Source organism: Sus scrofa, chromosome 13 (genome assembly GCF_000003025.6).
Source record: "Sus scrofa isolate TJ Tabasco breed Duroc chromosome 13, Sscrofa11.1, whole genome shotgun sequence".
NCBI classification, from domain to species: Eukaryota; Metazoa; Chordata; class Mammalia; order Artiodactyla; family Suidae; genus Sus; species Sus scrofa.
The window spans coordinates 74,626,844-74,644,060 of record NC_010455.5 but is presented as its reverse complement, the minus strand read 5'-3'; the positions used below and the strand labels follow the sequence as shown (position 1 = coordinate 74,644,060).

General features: G+C 46.9%; 1 protein-coding gene across 2 annotated transcripts in view; it reads right to left on the bottom strand.

Moving 5' to 3' along the window:
- Positions 4,602 to 17,217, bottom strand: part of BFSP2 (beaded filament structural protein 2) — an 81,582-nt gene continuing 68,966 nt past the window's right edge. Inside the window, exons 1-3 of one of the 2 annotated variants that reach the window (XR_001300326.2) lie at positions 8,036 to 8,190; positions 7,281 to 7,501; positions 4,602 to 4,871 (exon numbers count right to left, since the gene is read on the bottom strand). Coding sequence is in view for 1 of the 2 variants with exons in the window: in XM_005669841.3 (XP_005669898.2) it covers positions 4,868 to 4,871; positions 7,281 to 7,501; positions 14,221 to 14,352 (357 nt within the window). In the remaining variant the exon portion in view is untranslated. Of the gene's footprint in view, positions 4,872 to 7,280; positions 7,502 to 8,035; positions 8,191 to 14,220; positions 14,353 to 17,217 lie in introns of those variants that run through there. The other variant, XM_005669841.3, reaches the window with a different exon arrangement.

Sequence of the window (17,217 nt, the reverse complement as noted above, 5' to 3'; positions counted from 1 at the left end):
CATCCCTGGCCTTGCTCAGTGGGTTAAGGATCCAGCGTTGCCATGAGCTGTGGTGTAGGTCGCAGACTCGGCTTGGATCCGTGTTGCTGTGGTTGTGGCGTAGGTAGGCGGCTACAGATCCAATTTGACCCCTAGCCTGGGAACCTCTATATGCCATGGGTGTGGCCCTAAAAAGCAAAAAAAAAAAAAAAAAAAAAAAGAAGAAGAAAGAAGAAAAAGATAAAAGAGACAGAGACAGACAGACATAGAAAACAAAAAACAAAATTATGGTTACCAAAGGGGAAGGGGAGGGAGGGATAGATTAGGAGGTTGGGGTTAACATACACACACTATTATACATAATTACACAGATAATCAACAAGGACCTACTGTATAGCACAAGGAACAATACTCAATATTTTGTAATAACCTATAAGGGAAAAGAATTTGAAAGAGAATGTATACACATGTATAACTGAATCCCTGCACTGTATACCTGAAACTAACACGATATTGTAAATCAACTTTACTCAATAATTTAAAAATGGCAAAAAAAAGTGGCCAAAAGATGTGAATGAACATTTTTCCGAAGAAGATAGACAAACAGTCAACAGGTACATGAGAAGATGCTCAACATCACTAATCATTAGGAAAATGTAAGTCAAAACCACAATGAGATCACCTCACACCTGTTAAAATGGTTAGCATCCAAAAGAGGAGTTCCTGTTGTGGCTCTGCTGATTAAGAACCTGACTACTATCCATGAGGATGTGGGTTCAATCCCTGACCTGGGTCAGTGGGTTAAGGATCATGCATTGCCTCAAGCTTCGGCATTGGTCGTAGATGCAGCTTGGATCTGGCATGGCTGTGGCTAGCCTGGAAATTTTCCAAAAAGAAAAAAAAAAGAAAGAGGAAGAGAGAAGAGATGACAAATGCTGGTAAGTGTGTGGAGAAAAGGGAACCCTTGTGCACCATTGTTTGGCTTCTAACCCGGTGTAGCCGCTATGGAAACAGTATAGAGTTTCTTTTAAAAAGGCCACTTCTGGGACTCTGAGAGAAATTAAAACATTATGTGAAAGGGATATCTGTGCCCCATGATCAAGGCAGCACTATTTATAATAGCCAACACATGGAAGCAACCTAAGTGTCCATCTACAAATGAATGGATAAAGATGTAACACACACACAGAGAAATATTATTCAGCCTCAAAAGAAAGAAATCTTTCTTTTTTGTGACAACATGGATGGAATTTGAATGCATTATGCTAAGTGAGATAAGTCAGAGGGAGAAAGACTCATGCTGTATTATATCACTTACATGTGGCATTCTTTCTTTCTTTCTTTATTTTTTGGTCTTTTTACCATTTCTTGGCATATGGAGGTTCCCAGGCTAGGGGTTGAATCGGAGCTGTGTCTGCGACCTACACCACAGCTCACAGCAACACTGGATCCTTAACCCACTGAGTGAGGCCAGGGATTGAACCCGAAACCTCATGGTTCCTAGTTGGATTCGTTAACCACTGAGCCACGATGGTAACTCCACATGAGGCATTCTTAAAAAAAAAAAAAAAACTCATGGAGAAAAGAGATCAGGATTTCCCATTGTGGCTCAGTGGTGACAAACCCGACTAGCATCCATGAGGACGCTGGTTCAGTCCATGGTCTCACTCAGTGAGTTAAGGATCCGGCATTGCTATGAGCTGTGGTGTAGGTTGCAGATGTAACTTGGATCCCTTGTTGCTGTGGCTGTGGTGTAGGCTGGCAGCTGCAGCTCTGATTGGACCCATAGCCTGGGAAATTCCATATGCTTCAGGTGCGGCCCTAAAAAGCAAAATAAAAAGAGAGATCAGATTTGTGGTTACCATAGGTGGAAGCTTGGGGGAGGGGAACTTGGATGAAGGTTGTCAAAATATATGAACTTCCAGTTATAAGGTAGCTAAATACAGGGGATGTAATGTCCAACGTGATTATATAATTGACACTGCTGTATGTTCTACATGAGAGTGAATCCTAAGAGTCCTCATTACAAGGAAAAAAAAAATTTTTTTTTTTCTTTTTATGGCCACACTGGGGCATATGAAAATTCCCAGTTAGGAGTTGAATTGGAGCCACAGCCTGGCAACCTCAGATCCTTAACCCACTGAGCCAGGCCAGGGATCAAACCCACATCCTTACAGAGACAATGTCATGTCCTTAACCTGCTAGGGCATAATGAGAATGCATAATTTTTCTTTTTCTTTTTTTAAAAATCTATGTGAGATGATGGATGTTACATTTTTATATAATCATAATAACTTGATTGTTGTGGTAGTTATTTCAAAATACATGTCAAATCAGTACGCTTAAACTTACACAGTTCTGTATGTCAATTATATCTCAATGAACCCCGGGGAAAAATCTATGGGGTATTTGGAGACAATCAGAAACTAGCTTGGTGCATGATGATTCCTGTGGAATCATCTCACCAAAACCCAGCCGAGATCAGATCTGAATGTCGATTTTCACGCTTTGTACAACAAACTGAATTATGTGAAGGGGTCATGCAAACCATACTGGGCTGCTCTGCCTGACATACTTTGTCCTTTGATGTGCACATGTGAACTCCTCAATGAGACCGTAAACCCACCAAGGCAGAAAATGTGTCTTTTTACTGGGATCCCCAAAGTCCAACAAAATGGGGTACCAGCAGGGGCTTGGAAGACAATGAAGATAGAGGGTAATGAAGGTGAGGCTTAAGGACCTCAGTCTGAAATCCGATGGATATTCTAGCCATGGGAGTTTATATTGTGCTCCAGGAGCCAGGCCAGAGCCCAGAGGAGTTTACCTGGTCTGGAAGCAGAGCCTGTCTGGGCTTTCAGAGGAGTCCATCGGAAGCCCTTCTCTGGTCTGCACCAGAACAAAGCCAACACAAGCAGCAGCCTCCCTGCCAGAGTATAATTGTAGCGGATGTTGTGAGAGGAAGCCCGAGTTAAATCAGGCTCTGGCAGAGTCAGGGGGGCCAGCAGTGCCTTTTCTTACCTGTTAATGAAGCCTCATTAGAAACAGCAAGAAACCGTGCTGAGAACTGGAAGCACCAGCCTGCTGGGCTTTCCCTGCCAAAGGATGATTAACTTAATGATTTAGAGCAGCTGCTCTTTGAGATTACAGAGCGAAGGAGGGCGAGCATGCACAGCCTGGCACAGCTTCCTGCTGGTGGAAACTCGGGAGGGTGTGCAAATCCATTCTCCCCTTCCTCATAGCTGAGCCAGCTTCCAGGTTCTGGAAAATGAGCAACCATTCAGACACAGAAGCCCCTCCTTCTGATGGCTGACCTTCTGGGACTCTCCAGTTGTGTTTAGGTTAGGGATTTAGGTTCTGGCTGGGGGGCAAAGAATTCATTATAAAAAGTAAGAAAGAAAAGAAACAGACCTCAGTGAATGGGCCAGCCACACACACTCTCTTCTGGGGAGGCCCTGGTCCCCAGTGGTTCTGTCCTGGGCACTCCTAGGCTGTGCAGCTACAGAAGGGATTGGCCCTTTGCTGAAATGCAGCGTTAGGTGGTGTCTTGACTATTTATGTGCCCTGATAAACAGAATTATATAAAGGTGCCATGCAAACTGTAAATAGCTATCCTGCCCACATGACTTATTAATACAATTCTTTTGATCCTGGAAGCCAAAAAGGGAAACCAGCTGGAGCAATTTCAACCAGGAGACCCCATGGCCTCACTTCTCTTTCCAGCTTTCTTAAGGGTAAATAAGGTTTCTTTTATTTATGTTGGCTTTGACTATTTGGAAACCCAAGTCCTTGTGGAGAGTGTCTTTGAATGAGACACATCCTTCTGCTTCTATTCGCAGCTTATGTGAGGACAGACCTCAGCTCGGGTATTTTGGTCTGTGATTCTGTGTGACAGGTGGACTGACAGAAGCTTGGGGGAAGAATAAAGACATTAAGTTTGGGCCGGTGTGTGTGTGTGTGTGTGTGTGTGTGTGTGTGTGTGTGTGTGTGTGTGTGTGTGTGTGTGTGTGTGTGTGTGTGGTTTTGGAGTCACTGAGAGCCTGCTCGAGGACACAGGTGGTGGTTTCAGTTTTAATCAGAAGGCAGGGAGCCTTGTGTGGGTAGGTGGCAGATTCATGAACTATATTTGGCTGGCTTGGGCCCTGAGAGGGTTGGGGAAGGACCCTGGAAGAAAAGGAGGCTGCAAGCATAGGCAACCACAACCTAATTCATACCCTACAGACTTAAACTGAAGTTACCTTTAAACTGATTGAGCCGTGCTCTCCCAACAGCAGTGAAATGTGTGTGTCTGCGCATAATTACCCATGCCAAGCACATCAAAGACACCTGAATGCTCTGTGGTGCCTGTGATCATGACACATGATGATTCCCTCTCTAGCAAGAACATTGTTTTTGCCCCCAACGGTGGCATCTTGCATACCATGGGCACAACTCTTGGCCAAGAAGCACATTTACATTGATAAGCCCAAGAGCAGCTGACCCTTGAGTGACAGAGAGGCAGATGGTGTCATGCTCAAGGACCCTTCCAGAAGCCTTTACGAATGGCCCCATGAAGAAAGGCCAGGTCAGTAAAGTGATTTCCATCTCCATCCGCTAGTGGGCTGAACAAGCTGGGCAGACTGGAAGCCGCACACAAAGCATTTATTTGGAGAGGGACAAGGGAGATTGCTCAAGCTACAGACTACTTGAATTAAGGCAGCAGGAGGACCCTCTCCACTTCCAGGAAGCTTTTCAGCTCAAGCTGAATCAACTGGTGAATCCAGCAGGGAATCCAGCTTGGGTGGGGGTGGGAAGGGGAGATGCAGGTGGGGGTGGTGGCTCCTCAAGGAACTTCATTGGTCACTCAGTGAGGAAGGCAGCATTTTCTTCATGAACAGAGGCTGTTTCTCCATTAGCTGAAATAAACAAAACCCAAAAACATTTATTTGAGTGAGAGAACCACGGATGATGAACATTAGCAAATAGGATTATAAGAAAGGCGGGGGTCTTATGGAAAGAATTTGCTCTTTGGAACAAGACAGGTTTGGGTTTCTAACCCCTGCTCCAAGGTTTTTAGCTATGTGAGCCTGAGCATGTGACATAAGTTCTCTGAGGTTTTGCTTCCTGTCTGTAAAATGGGGATAATGCTGTAGCTCTGGAAGAGTTTTGAGGAGAAATGAAGATCACAAAGAACTTAGGACCATGCTGGCACATGGCAGGCACTCACTGAATGGAGTTCTTTTAGTCTTGAAGTAAATGTAGCCTATCTTCTTACCTTTTGTATTTGATTGATGTGATTTTGTGTATTCATATGTTCCTAGGCAGCTGAAAAAATTAGCTTTGTTACAAACATCTAGCTTCTCTAATCGACAGAAATCAATCCAATAAAAAGATAGTTGGAAAGGAGCCAGATGATGTGTTTTTTGTTTGAGAGGCGAGTGGGTTAGGGAAGTGGCCCTCTTACCTTCTGAGAAAGGGGTGGTACAGAGCACACACAGAGCCAGGAGATCGGGGCTCTGGGACAGCTTGCCCCCCTCCCCCTCCCTGTGTGATCACAAGCAAATCCTTCTCTGCTCTGGCCTTCTTATTCTGGAATCAAGAAGGGTCATACTAAATAGTTGATAAGTTGTTCCTTAGACCTGCTATTCTATTCCTCATTCAGTGTATGCCATAGACCTTGGAAGGCAATAGGAAGATACAGAATTATGATAAAATAAAGGCTTGAATTTCCTCAAAGAACTGGCAAGGAAACTAAGTCCCGAGACTCATGCATCTGCTCAAGGAATCCTTACTCACTAAAAAAGACTGCATATATGCATACATATATGTGCATGGGTATACCTATATGTATATATGTGTATCTATACCACATACACACATACATACATAGACGTATATACGCCATTCTCAACACCTCGATTCTCTCCATTATGGAGGCTGGAAAGACTAAATATTGCCTTCCCAGCATCCTTTGTAGGTAAGCCATGTAAGCAGGTTCCTGTTAATGAGATAGAAGGGAAGGTCCACTGGAGGCCTTAACTGAAAGGTGAGTGAGCCACACAGGGAAAAGCCTCCCTTCTGTGCCCTCCTCCCTCCCTTTCTTCTTGCCATAAATAGGATTATATTGCCTGGAGCTGTGGTGGGCATTTGGCAATCATGGGTGACGAAGATGAAGGGATGGTGTATCAGAGGGATGAAGAGAGCTTGGGACCTGATTGACATCACTGAGCAGCCTAGCCTACTTGATTTCTGGAACTCTTAGGTAAACATGTTTTATGTCCTGGCTGCTCAAAGTGTGGTCTTTGGACCAGCAGTATAGGCATCACTTGAGAGTTTTATCTTAAGTGCAGAGTCTCAGGCCCCATCCCAGACCGGAAGCAGAATCTGCATTTTTAAAAAGATGCCCAGGTTTAGGGTCATTAAAGTTTCAGGAGCACTAATTAGGGTCTCACGTGCAGCTGAAAGCATTCCTAACAGATTCCATGTATGTACGATGTACGTGAAAACACACAGAGGTACTGTCTGTGGGTGTGTGAATGTATACAGATGCCCATACGTATATTTATACACACATATATATTATATATTTGTCTATAGATTCATGGATATATGTATATATGAACAGAATATCCTGGGAGGACACAGTGGGAGTGGGGGTGGGTGTTGGGAAGCCCGTGGGGTGATTTCTCTCTCTCTCTTTTTTTTGTCCTTTTTTTTTTTTTTTTTTTTTTTTTGTCTTTTGTCTTTTTGTCTTTTGTTGTTGTTGTTGTTGTTGCTATTTCTTGGGCCGCTCCCGAGGCATATGGAGGTTCCCAGGCTAGGGTCGAATCGGAGCTGTAGCCACCGGCCTATGCCAGAGGCACAGCAACGCAGGATCCGAGCCGCGTCTGCAATCTATACCACAGCTCACGGCAACACCGGATCGTTAACCCACTGAGCAAGGGCAGGGATCAAACCCGCAACCTCATGGTTCCTAGTCGGATTCGTTAACCACTGCACCAGGACGGGAACTCCTGTCCTTTTTTTTGCTTTTTAGGGCCACACTCGCGGCATATGGAAGTTCCCAGGCTAGGGGTCCAATCAGAGCTGCAGCCTCTGGCCCACACCACAACCACAGCAACACCAGATCCTTAACCCACTGAGCAGGCCAGGGATTGAACCCACATTCTCATGGATACTACTTGGATTGGTTTCTGCTGAGCTACCTACGGGAACTCCCGATTTCTCCTTTTTACCTTAGTTGCTTCTATAGTGTTTGAAAAAATGTTTAATTGAAACCCACGGGTGTGTCCTCCTTTCCTGACAAAAGCCAGGCAGAGACGCACCTGCTCTCCTCGCGGTCCAGCAGAGCGTGGTAGGCTGCCACGTCCCGCTGCAGCTGGCACTTATGCGCCAGAAGGTGCTCGCGGGCCTGTAGCTGCTGCTCGGCCTCAGAGCGCATCTCCCGGAGCTCCGCCTCCAGGCGGCTGACCACGGCGCCCAGGTTCTGCAGCTCAATGTCATGCCAGTGCTTGGCGTCGTGCAGGGTGTTCTCCAGGCCTCGTTTCTAGGAGAGAAGGAATGCGGTCCAGATCCCAAGCCGCCAGGCAGGGCCCTGGAAGAGGGAGGTGGGCGGAGCAGTGGGAGGGGCTGGCGTCTCTGGGGCTGTCCATGTCTCCCAGGACAATGACCTTAAGGGACTGAAAAGGTTCCTGGGGAGGTCGGAGTCTTGTTTAGTCTAATTTACTGATTCTTCCTGAGGGGGTGGGGGGGGGGGTGGGGAGAGAGTAGAGAAGGGATGAGGGGAGAGGGACAGGAATGGAGACTGTGATGAGACAGAATGATGAGAGAAAAGGAGAGGCAGATGAATGAGAAGAAAAATGAGAGAAATTCACACACACGCACAGGAGAGACAATTTGCAGGTGTTTCTTCAAAGTCTTGCTCCCAGAACTGCCTGGGGGCCTTTTTGCTCCTGACTGCTCACCCTGGAGGCCCCTTCCCTCCACGGTGACCCCACCCACCATGCAGTCAGAATGCTGGCCTGGCCGCGCTCTTCCCAGATTCCCACAGTCTAACGGAACATCTCTGGCTCCTACGTACCCAGCAAGGTTTTCTTCAGTGTTTAGGAGCGTATCTTGCTAACCCGTCCTCGCCTTGTTGCCCTGCATGCCCTCCTGAGCCTGTCTCTCTCTGAGCTGTGCTCCGGCCTGTGTCAAAGCCATATCTCTAGACCTGCTTCCCTGTCAATCATCACAGAGTCCTGCCTCTTGTATATTCTGAAACGTTTTCCTATTTGTGCCTCCCTCTTCTGCAGCCACCTCTCATCTCCATGGTAACCTCCATGGCCTCCTGGCTCATATCCCTGCCTGCAGTTCCTCTTCCTCTGCAGCCCCCACAGCAGCCACAGAGCTCTGTCTAAAGTCCAAAGCTGGGCTTGGAGCTCCTCCTCTTCCTCACCTGGCTGACTCCTACTTATCTGATGCCCAAGCTCAGGGGTCACTTCTCCTAGGAAGCCTTCTTTGATATCCTCTTGCCCCAGCCACCACCAAGCTGGGTTAGGAGCCCCTCCTCTGGGTTTCACTGCTGCCCAAGCATAGGCATACCCTTGAACTTGTCATAGTGGGCCGAGCTTCTCAGGGGCATGTCTCCTCTAGAAAACACTAAACTCTTTGAGGGCAGAAGCCTAGTCCCTATAACCCCAGTGACAAGACAGGGCCTGGGACAGAGTACGTGTGTGTGTGTGTGTGTGTGGTGTGTGTGTGTATTGCCCAGATGACAGCACTATATTATGGTTACATTTATTGACCCTGTCTCCCCATTAGACTGAAACCTTCTTATCTTCTCAATACTAAGCTCTGAAAACTGTAGGGCTGAGCAACATACACCTTTTTAAAAACTGTGTGCATCTGTCTTTCACATTTTTTTTTGGCTGTGCCAGTGGCATGCAGAAGTTCCGGGGCCAGGGATTGAACCCAAGCCACAGCAGTAATAAAGCAGAATCCTTAACCACTAGGCCACCAGGGAACTCCTCTTTAACAGTTTTTTAGCAGTTCTAATTATGATGCACCTATAATTTAGCATCTGGCTGTTCATATAACACATAAAAAACAAGTAAATATCTTTCTAAATTGGACTGAGTCAAATTTTGATGAAACAAGTTTCTGTACCCTTCCCCCCAGCAGGAGATTTTCCACACTCTTTTGACCACTGTGGCTGAAATGGGAGATTCTTGGTCATGATGTTATCTTGAATCATGGCTGCTGTTAAGCAGGGGTCGCCATACTATCTTACTGAAGTCTTTCTAATTCCGTAGGATGTGGGGACATTGAGTCAGATTCCCATCCTAAGTGTGTCTACTGGTGGCAAAATGTCATCAGTAGAAAGTAGATGTAGACCAGAGTCTGGTCTAGGGTTATTGTTTTGCTGGTGAGATCTGAAAACCCCTCCATGGCAGTGAGGATGCAGAAAGGGCCACCTGGATTTTGAGAATCATTTGTTCCAACCCCTCTGGGTCGTCTTCCTTTGTTTATCAGAAAGTTGCTTCATTTGAGTGGCAGTTGACATTGAATCTTTAACACCTGTGATTTGGAAAAACCTTTCATGGGATAATGTTTGCATCATCTGTCTATAGCTTTTGTCCCATGTTCATGATGATGTCTCCATGTGGCCTGGGGTTTTCCTCTGAAGACTTAGGACTCACTGCCAAAGGTGGGTTCATGGGAACCTCCATAAGAGATGCCCTGTCCCTTCCATCCCACCCTCAGAGTCCAAGTCCAGCTCCCCCACCTGTGTCCCTGATTTCCTGGCCTGGTTGTTACAGAGTGGCTTGCACCTGGGTCTGTATGATTAGCGGCTGTTGCTGGTCTCCTGCCCTGGCCCACTCAGCAACACAGCACCAGCAAGCAAACAGAGATTATAGGAGCATGCTATTCTCATCTCTAAAGATCTAAAAGGTCTTTCTGGAATTGCTAAGCCCTCCAGAGAGTAAAATAGTGAGCTTCTGTGATTTCTGGCCTTGAATGCCATTCCTGACCTGAGGGGACTGAACACTGGCGGTCACTATGAACAGTACTTTCGTATTGGCAAAGGGGCAAAAAGTATGGCGAGCTTGGCTGTCTGAGGCTTATATAGCTGTGGGGGCCTGTGTATGCACAGGCTGCTGTAACTGAGCATAAGAGGGGAGGACTCTGCCATGTTGGAGAGCGGCAGGCAGTGCGCTACCTGCCTAGCTCATTTGTGCTCCTAAACTTAGCTGTAAGTGACCAGAACTCTGATCTACTAGGGTCACTAGGTTCCAAGCCCAGCCAGCACACCACTGCTCTGTCTTCTTGTTGGGGGGTGAATTCTTGTCCCATTTGTTCCAATAGTAAGGACCACGGGGTTTAAGTGTGGTGATCAGGTGATGCCAATTTCAGGTTAGTATACTAGTGGTTATAATAATAATTTTATAATGATAATTAATAATAAATGCGATTTATCCACTGCTCACTCTGTGCTGGGCTTGACATGCATTATCAAGTTAATCATCCCAATGACTTTATGAGGAAAATTCTATGATGTTCAGTGGTCGATCACATTCCTAAAGGCAGCTGCAAAGATGATTTCCAACCCACCTGCTCTTTCTGTCTGTGATCTCACCAATGCCTCATCAAGGGGTAGAACTGATTTCCCTGCCTATGGAATCTGGGCTGGTCTGTGACTGCTTTGTCCAGCAGAAGGCTGTGTAAGTGATGCTTGGGACTTTCAAGCCCAGGTGTTAAGAGGCTTGGTAGCTTCTGTGCTCACCCTCTGAGCCAGATGCCATGTCAGGAATCCAACTGTGTAAGCCTGCCATGATAGGAGGAAGCCAAAGCTGGCTATGTGTGGAGACCACGTGGACAGAGAAGAGCCATCTCTGCTGAGTTCACCCTACCTTGCTGAATGAATGAGCAAATCATTTGCTGTTGTTTGAAGCCAATAACACAGCAGATAGAGAGGATAACCAAAATAGATCCTCACTTTACGGTGAGAAGATGGAATCCTAGGGAGGTCACACAGCTGATGAGTAGAGGAACCAGGATTCAAGACTCCAGAGTCTGAGTGCCCATCCCAACTTCATAGCACTGTCATGGTCTAGTGGGATAATGGAGCTGGAAAGCTCAGCCCCTCTGCTTGTTACTCTTCTGCAAAATGGGATGCAGTCAGAGTCCAGCCCACTTCTCAATGTCTCCATGAGGCTCTGGCAGGAGAATGCAGGTGAGCGTACTCTTATTACTGCTAGCATCTCTTTGAAGAAATTGTTTTGGGCAGTATACCAAGTGCTTTGGGGACATAAAACTTTTTTTTTTTTTGCTTTTTGAGGGCCCTACCTGAGGCATATGGAGGTTCCCAGGCTAGGGGTCCAATAGGAACTACAGCTGCCAGCCTACACCACAGCCACAGCAATACAGGATCCGAGCCTCATCTTTGACCTGCACCACAGCTCATGGCAATGCTGGATCCTTAACCCACTGAGCGAGGCCAGGGATCGAACTTTCATCCTCACAGATACTAGTTAGAGTCATCAACAGCTGAGCCATGACAGGAACTCCATATAAAACTAATTAGAGGAGTTCCCGTCGTGGCCCAGTGGTTAACAAATCTGACTGGGAACTATGAGGTTGCGGGTTCAGTCCCTGCCCTTGCTCAGTGGGTTAACGATCCGGCGTTGCCGTGCGCTGTGGTGTAGGTTGCAGACGCGGCTTGGATCCCGTGTTGCTGTGGCTCTGGCGTAGGCCAGTGGCTACAGCTCCGATTCAACCCCTATCCTGGGAACCTCCATATGCCGTGGGAGCGGCCCAAGAAATGGCAAAAAGACAAAAAAAACAAAAAAAACCAAAAAAAACAAAAAACTAATTAGAAATGGTCCCTGCCCTTGAGGAGTTGACGTGACTTTAGTGGATGAGCTGATATAACCACAGGGACCACAGGCCTCTGAGGGGGAGTGGGTGGCAAGTGGGAGGGGTCACCCCTGCTGTGGAGTCAGGGTCTAGGCTTCAAGGTGAGTGCGGATGACAGTGAGCCCCACCTCTCCTGTGCCCAGGCTGTGGATGACAGGAGCAGGTGGGGGGCAGAGCGCAGGCAGGGATCTCTCTCCAGCCATGGGGAGAACACATCCAAGGGATCCAGTGTAAGAAAATGAAGGATGAGTTCTGGGCATTTATATGAAGCCCAGGTTGGCTGATGTTGGAAGATCTGGCAAAGGAAGTCTATTCCCCCCCCCCCCCGCCACAGGGCAATCCTAGGGGGTGGGGACCCTGAAAATGCAGAAGAATGGGATGGTAGAGGAATGTCCCAGATGATCCACCAGTGGACAGTGGAGTCTACTGAAGGTGGAGAGGGTGGAGAAAGCTTCAGAGATGTTTTGAGGTGTGAGACAGAAGCTGAAGACCTTTAAGTTGGGGGACATTCATCTTTTCTTCAGACCAGTGCATGTGACAGCCTCTGCAGAGAGGCAGAGGTAAGGGGGGCCTGGGGCTGTGTGGATGGAGACTGCTGGGAGTAGCCACTCTGGGGACACAGTACCCTTCCTCCCTTCCTTTGATCCATCATTCATGCACAGGTTATCATTTCCCAACCAGATTATAGGTGTTTGAGGATAGGAAACATTCAACTCATGATCACCTCTCCTGACTCTCACCACTTAGGCGGAGATTTCTCCAGGCTGTTTTTTTTTTTTTTTTTTTTTTTTTTTTTTGATGATGTGGCTTGAGGATATGTCCCTAACCTTTTGCCCAGAACTTTCTGTCACCAGAAGAGTGGCTATTTTGGCAGCCACAAGGACGTCTGGGGAAGAAATGGCAGCCTTTTTTTTTTTTTTTAACTGTGTCTAAAGCAACTGGGGCAAAAGGCAGCACTCCCAACACTAGGATGTTTATCGAGGGTTATGGTAGGTGAGCAAAATTGATCTGCATAACATTCACATAACTCTGAACACTGCAATCTCTTTCAGGCAATTGTTTAGTTAAAGCAGCATCGCTTTAGGCTGTAGTTGCCTGATCTTTCTCATCCCAGACCCTTTCCTCACACCCCCTTGCACTGACCCAGGTCCTGTCAGAGGATGACCGGGAGAGAAGTGGAGCCACGAGATGTGTGTCGTGTTGTGGCAAAGACTGAGCATCTCCTCTGAGCTGGCTGGGTGTGCTGTGGCCTTGTTGGCCGAGGACAAGGGACTAAGTGAACTGAAGACAGTTGAAGGAAGGGAACTGGGGTGATGGGGTGATTTTTGGCAGCAGGAAAAGTAGTTTCTGCGGGGAACCAACTAGAATGAGCTAACTTGGTGACAGGCTGTGGCTCCAGTGGGGGCTGGGGGGCAGGGCTGATGGTTTGGTGATAGAGCTGATGTAGATGGCAATACTGAGATGAGGGTGCATGGGGTGTGTGGAAGAAAGGGTACTCGAACAGCCAACAGCTTAAGGCTGATGGGGAAGAGGGGCTTCTTGGACCTCGGTGAAGTCCAGACTATCTCAGCTGCGCAGGGATTGCATGAACCATTCCTCGTGCACTTGGGTGTGTTCAGTACACATGGGGATTGAATCAGTACACAGGGCCCCCAGGAGGGGGCATCCAGGAGGAGCTGTGCTTGACCCCCTGGGATGCAACTTCAGTCCATCCCAGAGATCCGAGGGTAGATTGCTGTATTATTAATAATTATTTTAACCAACAATACTAATTCATAATGCAAGAAATCTGTTCACACACCACAATGAGTCTGAAGAGCTAACTCGCTTACTAGTTTTGCTTGGATTCCCCAGAAGCAGAGCCTGACACAGGGATCCTGGCACATGTCAGTAATGAAGTGTTTCCTTTCAGAAAAATGGGGAGCTAGGGAGAGCAATGCAAAGTGTTAAGCCAGGAGGTGGTTTCGGCTGGAATCCGGCTACAGCCTGACCCAGTGGAGAGCTCCTGAGCAGGAGGATTTCTCCACAGAGGAATCCACTTTGGAGCAAGTGGGCTGGGCTCTTAAACCCTGTCAGTCAGCCACTGGCTGATGGCTGAGTCTGGGGGCGGGCCTATGGGCCTAGGCCAGGTGTCTTCTGCTGAGGGCAGTTCCCTGGGCCTCTATGGCGGTCAGGGGCCAGGTTTCAGGGCAGCACCCTGGTGGAGGGTATTTCGATGGGACACTAACTGTGTTTACTACACTTGCCATTTGGTATCGGACGATCCTTTGCAGGCCTCAAACTCCTATGTTCCCGTATGAGTACAATTAGACAGTCGAGAGTTAAATTTGGCTCAGGAAAGGCCAGGGCTCTTCCTGGCCCACTTACCAGGGCCCGGAGGGATTCCGTCTCAGCCTGTAGGCTCTGGACTTGGCAGGAAGTGTTGTGCAACTCCACCCTGAGAGCAGCGGCCAGCTTCTCTTCCTGGGTCTGGGCCCTGCGGGCCACCTCCGCCTGTTGCTGTGGAAAGTCAGCGGTGAGCAGGAGGGAGCCAGGGCCCCGACCCGGCCTTCCCTCGCACCCTCTCCAGTTACCACTCTGCTGCCTCTAACACAGAGGAAAGAGCCGTTTGTCTTAAAAATCACTTTTTCTATAGGTGCCCACACCTATAGAAATGCTTTGGGATACCACACCTATGGAGTGCCTTGTATTCCAATATTTACTTAGTTTTGAACATATAATGAAACCAAATAGAATAAAATTCCAAAGAGTTTCTAAAGGATATATAGGAGAAAGTCTCCTTTTCTTCCTGTGCCCTAATTATTCTGTTCTCCTGTTTCTAGTTTCTTATACCTCCTTCCAGAAATATTTCATACATTTAAAAATAAATCTGTATGCTCATCCTCCCTTGCTTTGGTACTTAACATATCTTAGCAATTATTCTGTATCAGTATACAGAGATGAATTACATTCTTTGCAAGGGCTGCATAGCGTTGCCTTGCCTGGAAGTACTGTAATTACTTGGCAGGTCCCCACTGATGGACATTTAGCTTGTTTCCAGTCTTGGCCTGTTATGAGCCATAGTGCAATCCTCACTTTCCATACATGGCAGGATCTCTGAGGGGTAAATTCCTGTAGTGGAACTGTTGAGTCAAATCGCAGGCATCTATGATTGTGATAAAAATCGGGCTGAATTGCCCTTAAGAGAATTTGTAACCCCCTCTAGCACTCCAATTGCCCCACACCTTTTTCAAACAAGGAATGAACCAACTTGATCTGATAGTCCCCGGTTTCCCTGTAAAAACCTGTCTGGCCACAATTGTGAATACAGGGGGAAGGTCTGTGTTTTGAAACTTCTCCCCAGAGCAAGATGGGCATTTTCTGATTCTTCCCATACATTCCGGGAGCAGGTCACTTTTCCTCCTCTTTGCTGGGAAAAGGGAAAACACAAGAGCTCACCCTCATTAACCCTCAGCACCATCTGATGAAATGTCTCCAAGCCAGTAATATAGGAGAAAATCAACTGCCTTTTCTCCCAGGTCACTGGCTTTCTGAATTTGCCATCTTTACCACGTATGAATACGTATTTACAGAATTATGCAAAAGCAGTCCAACCTCATTGACTGGCTAAGAAGTTCCACGTCAAAAGGCTTATATCTCAATACTAGTTCTGCCAGTTCTTGCTGTTTGAGGGCTATAAAGAACCCAACAAAGATGTACATCAAAGGCCTGGGAGCAGCTGAAGAACAGTAACCATGTGCCCGACTCTGACGGGGTACCTGCAGCTCTGTGTCCCTGGGCCATCATTCAGCCTCTCTGAGTCCCAGTCCATGCCCACAGGTGACAATGAGCGGGGAATCATATGGGAACTGCCTCCATCAGGCCCCCATCAGGTTATGCATGTAAAGCTTTTAGAACCTTGAAATGCGAATACTGGCTGTGTATATTTTCTGGATGTAACAGGGAAGAGTAAACAAATGCGTTTGTAAAAGCCACTGTGCGGTGAATAATACCAATGATAACTAACATATATTCAGCACTTACTTTGTGCCAGGCACTCTTTTAACTGCTTTAAGTGCATATATAATTTAATCTTTACAACCCTGTGAAACAATTGTCATTGCAGTTTCCAATTTACATGAGGAAACTGAGGCATAGAGAGTTGAGCTCTTTATTCAACATCATGTGTTCTATGAGGCGCAGAGCTGGGATTCAAGCCCAGCAGCCAACCCCAGAGCTGTGCTCTTAACCAGTGCTTAATGCCGCCACTTCCACCAATGCCTCAACTTAAGATTCCCCAAATTAGGAGCTCCCGTCGTGGCTCAGTGGTAATGAACTCAACTGCTATCCATGAGGAGGAGGGTTCAATCAGTGGCCTCGCTCAGTGGGTTAAGGATCTGGCATTGCCATGAGCTGTGGTGTTGCTATGAATGTGGCTTGGACCCCTCATTGCTATGGCTGTGGTGTAGGCCAGCAGCTGCAGCTCCAGTTTGACCCCTAGCCTGGGAACTTCCATATGCTGCAGGTGCAGCCCTGAAACAAGCAAGAAAGCAAGAAAGGAAAAAAAGTGGATCATGTCTAGAGTTTGCTTGTGGTGCAGCAGGTTAAGGATCCAGTGTTGCCACTGCAGCAGCTTAGGTTGCTGCTGTGGCATGGGTTTGATCCCTGGCCCAGGAACTTCCATGTGCCATGGGCACAGCCAAAAAAAAAAAAAAAGTAGATTATGTCTGTAGCTCTTGCATTGTGAATGGCACAAAAATTAGACAGCCTATTTTTCTAGTATTTGAAAATTATTATTATTATTGTCTTTTTAGGGCTGCACCCATGGCTATGGAAGTTCCTGGGCTAGAGGTCAAATCAGAGCTACAGCTGCCAGCCTACACCACAGCTCACAGCGACACTGGATCCTTAACCCACTGAGCAAGGCCAGGGATCGAACTCGCATCCTCATGGATAATAATTGGGTTTGTTACTGCTGAGACACAATGGGAACTCCCTGAAAATTATTATGTGATTCACAAATAAGTTTCTCACAACACTGATGAATGAGCTCAGTCAGGTCAATGAAAATATCAACCAAATTCTAGCAGAGCTATCCTTGTTCAATCACTGATGTGATTGACTTTTGGCTTAATCAGATATCAATCATCAAGCATTTTTCTGTAATCTGATTTTATGTCACTACTATTGATGAGATATAAATGATTATAAAAATGGTTGGCAGATGTTACAAAAATAGCAAGTCACACTGAAGCTATATGTGCAAACGGAAAAACAAAGCATATTATCTTAAAACTTGGTATTTCTAAAATTCTATCATGAGAACAGGAATAGGTGATTCTCTTGTGGCACAGTGGGTTAAGGATCCGGTATTGTCACTGCAGC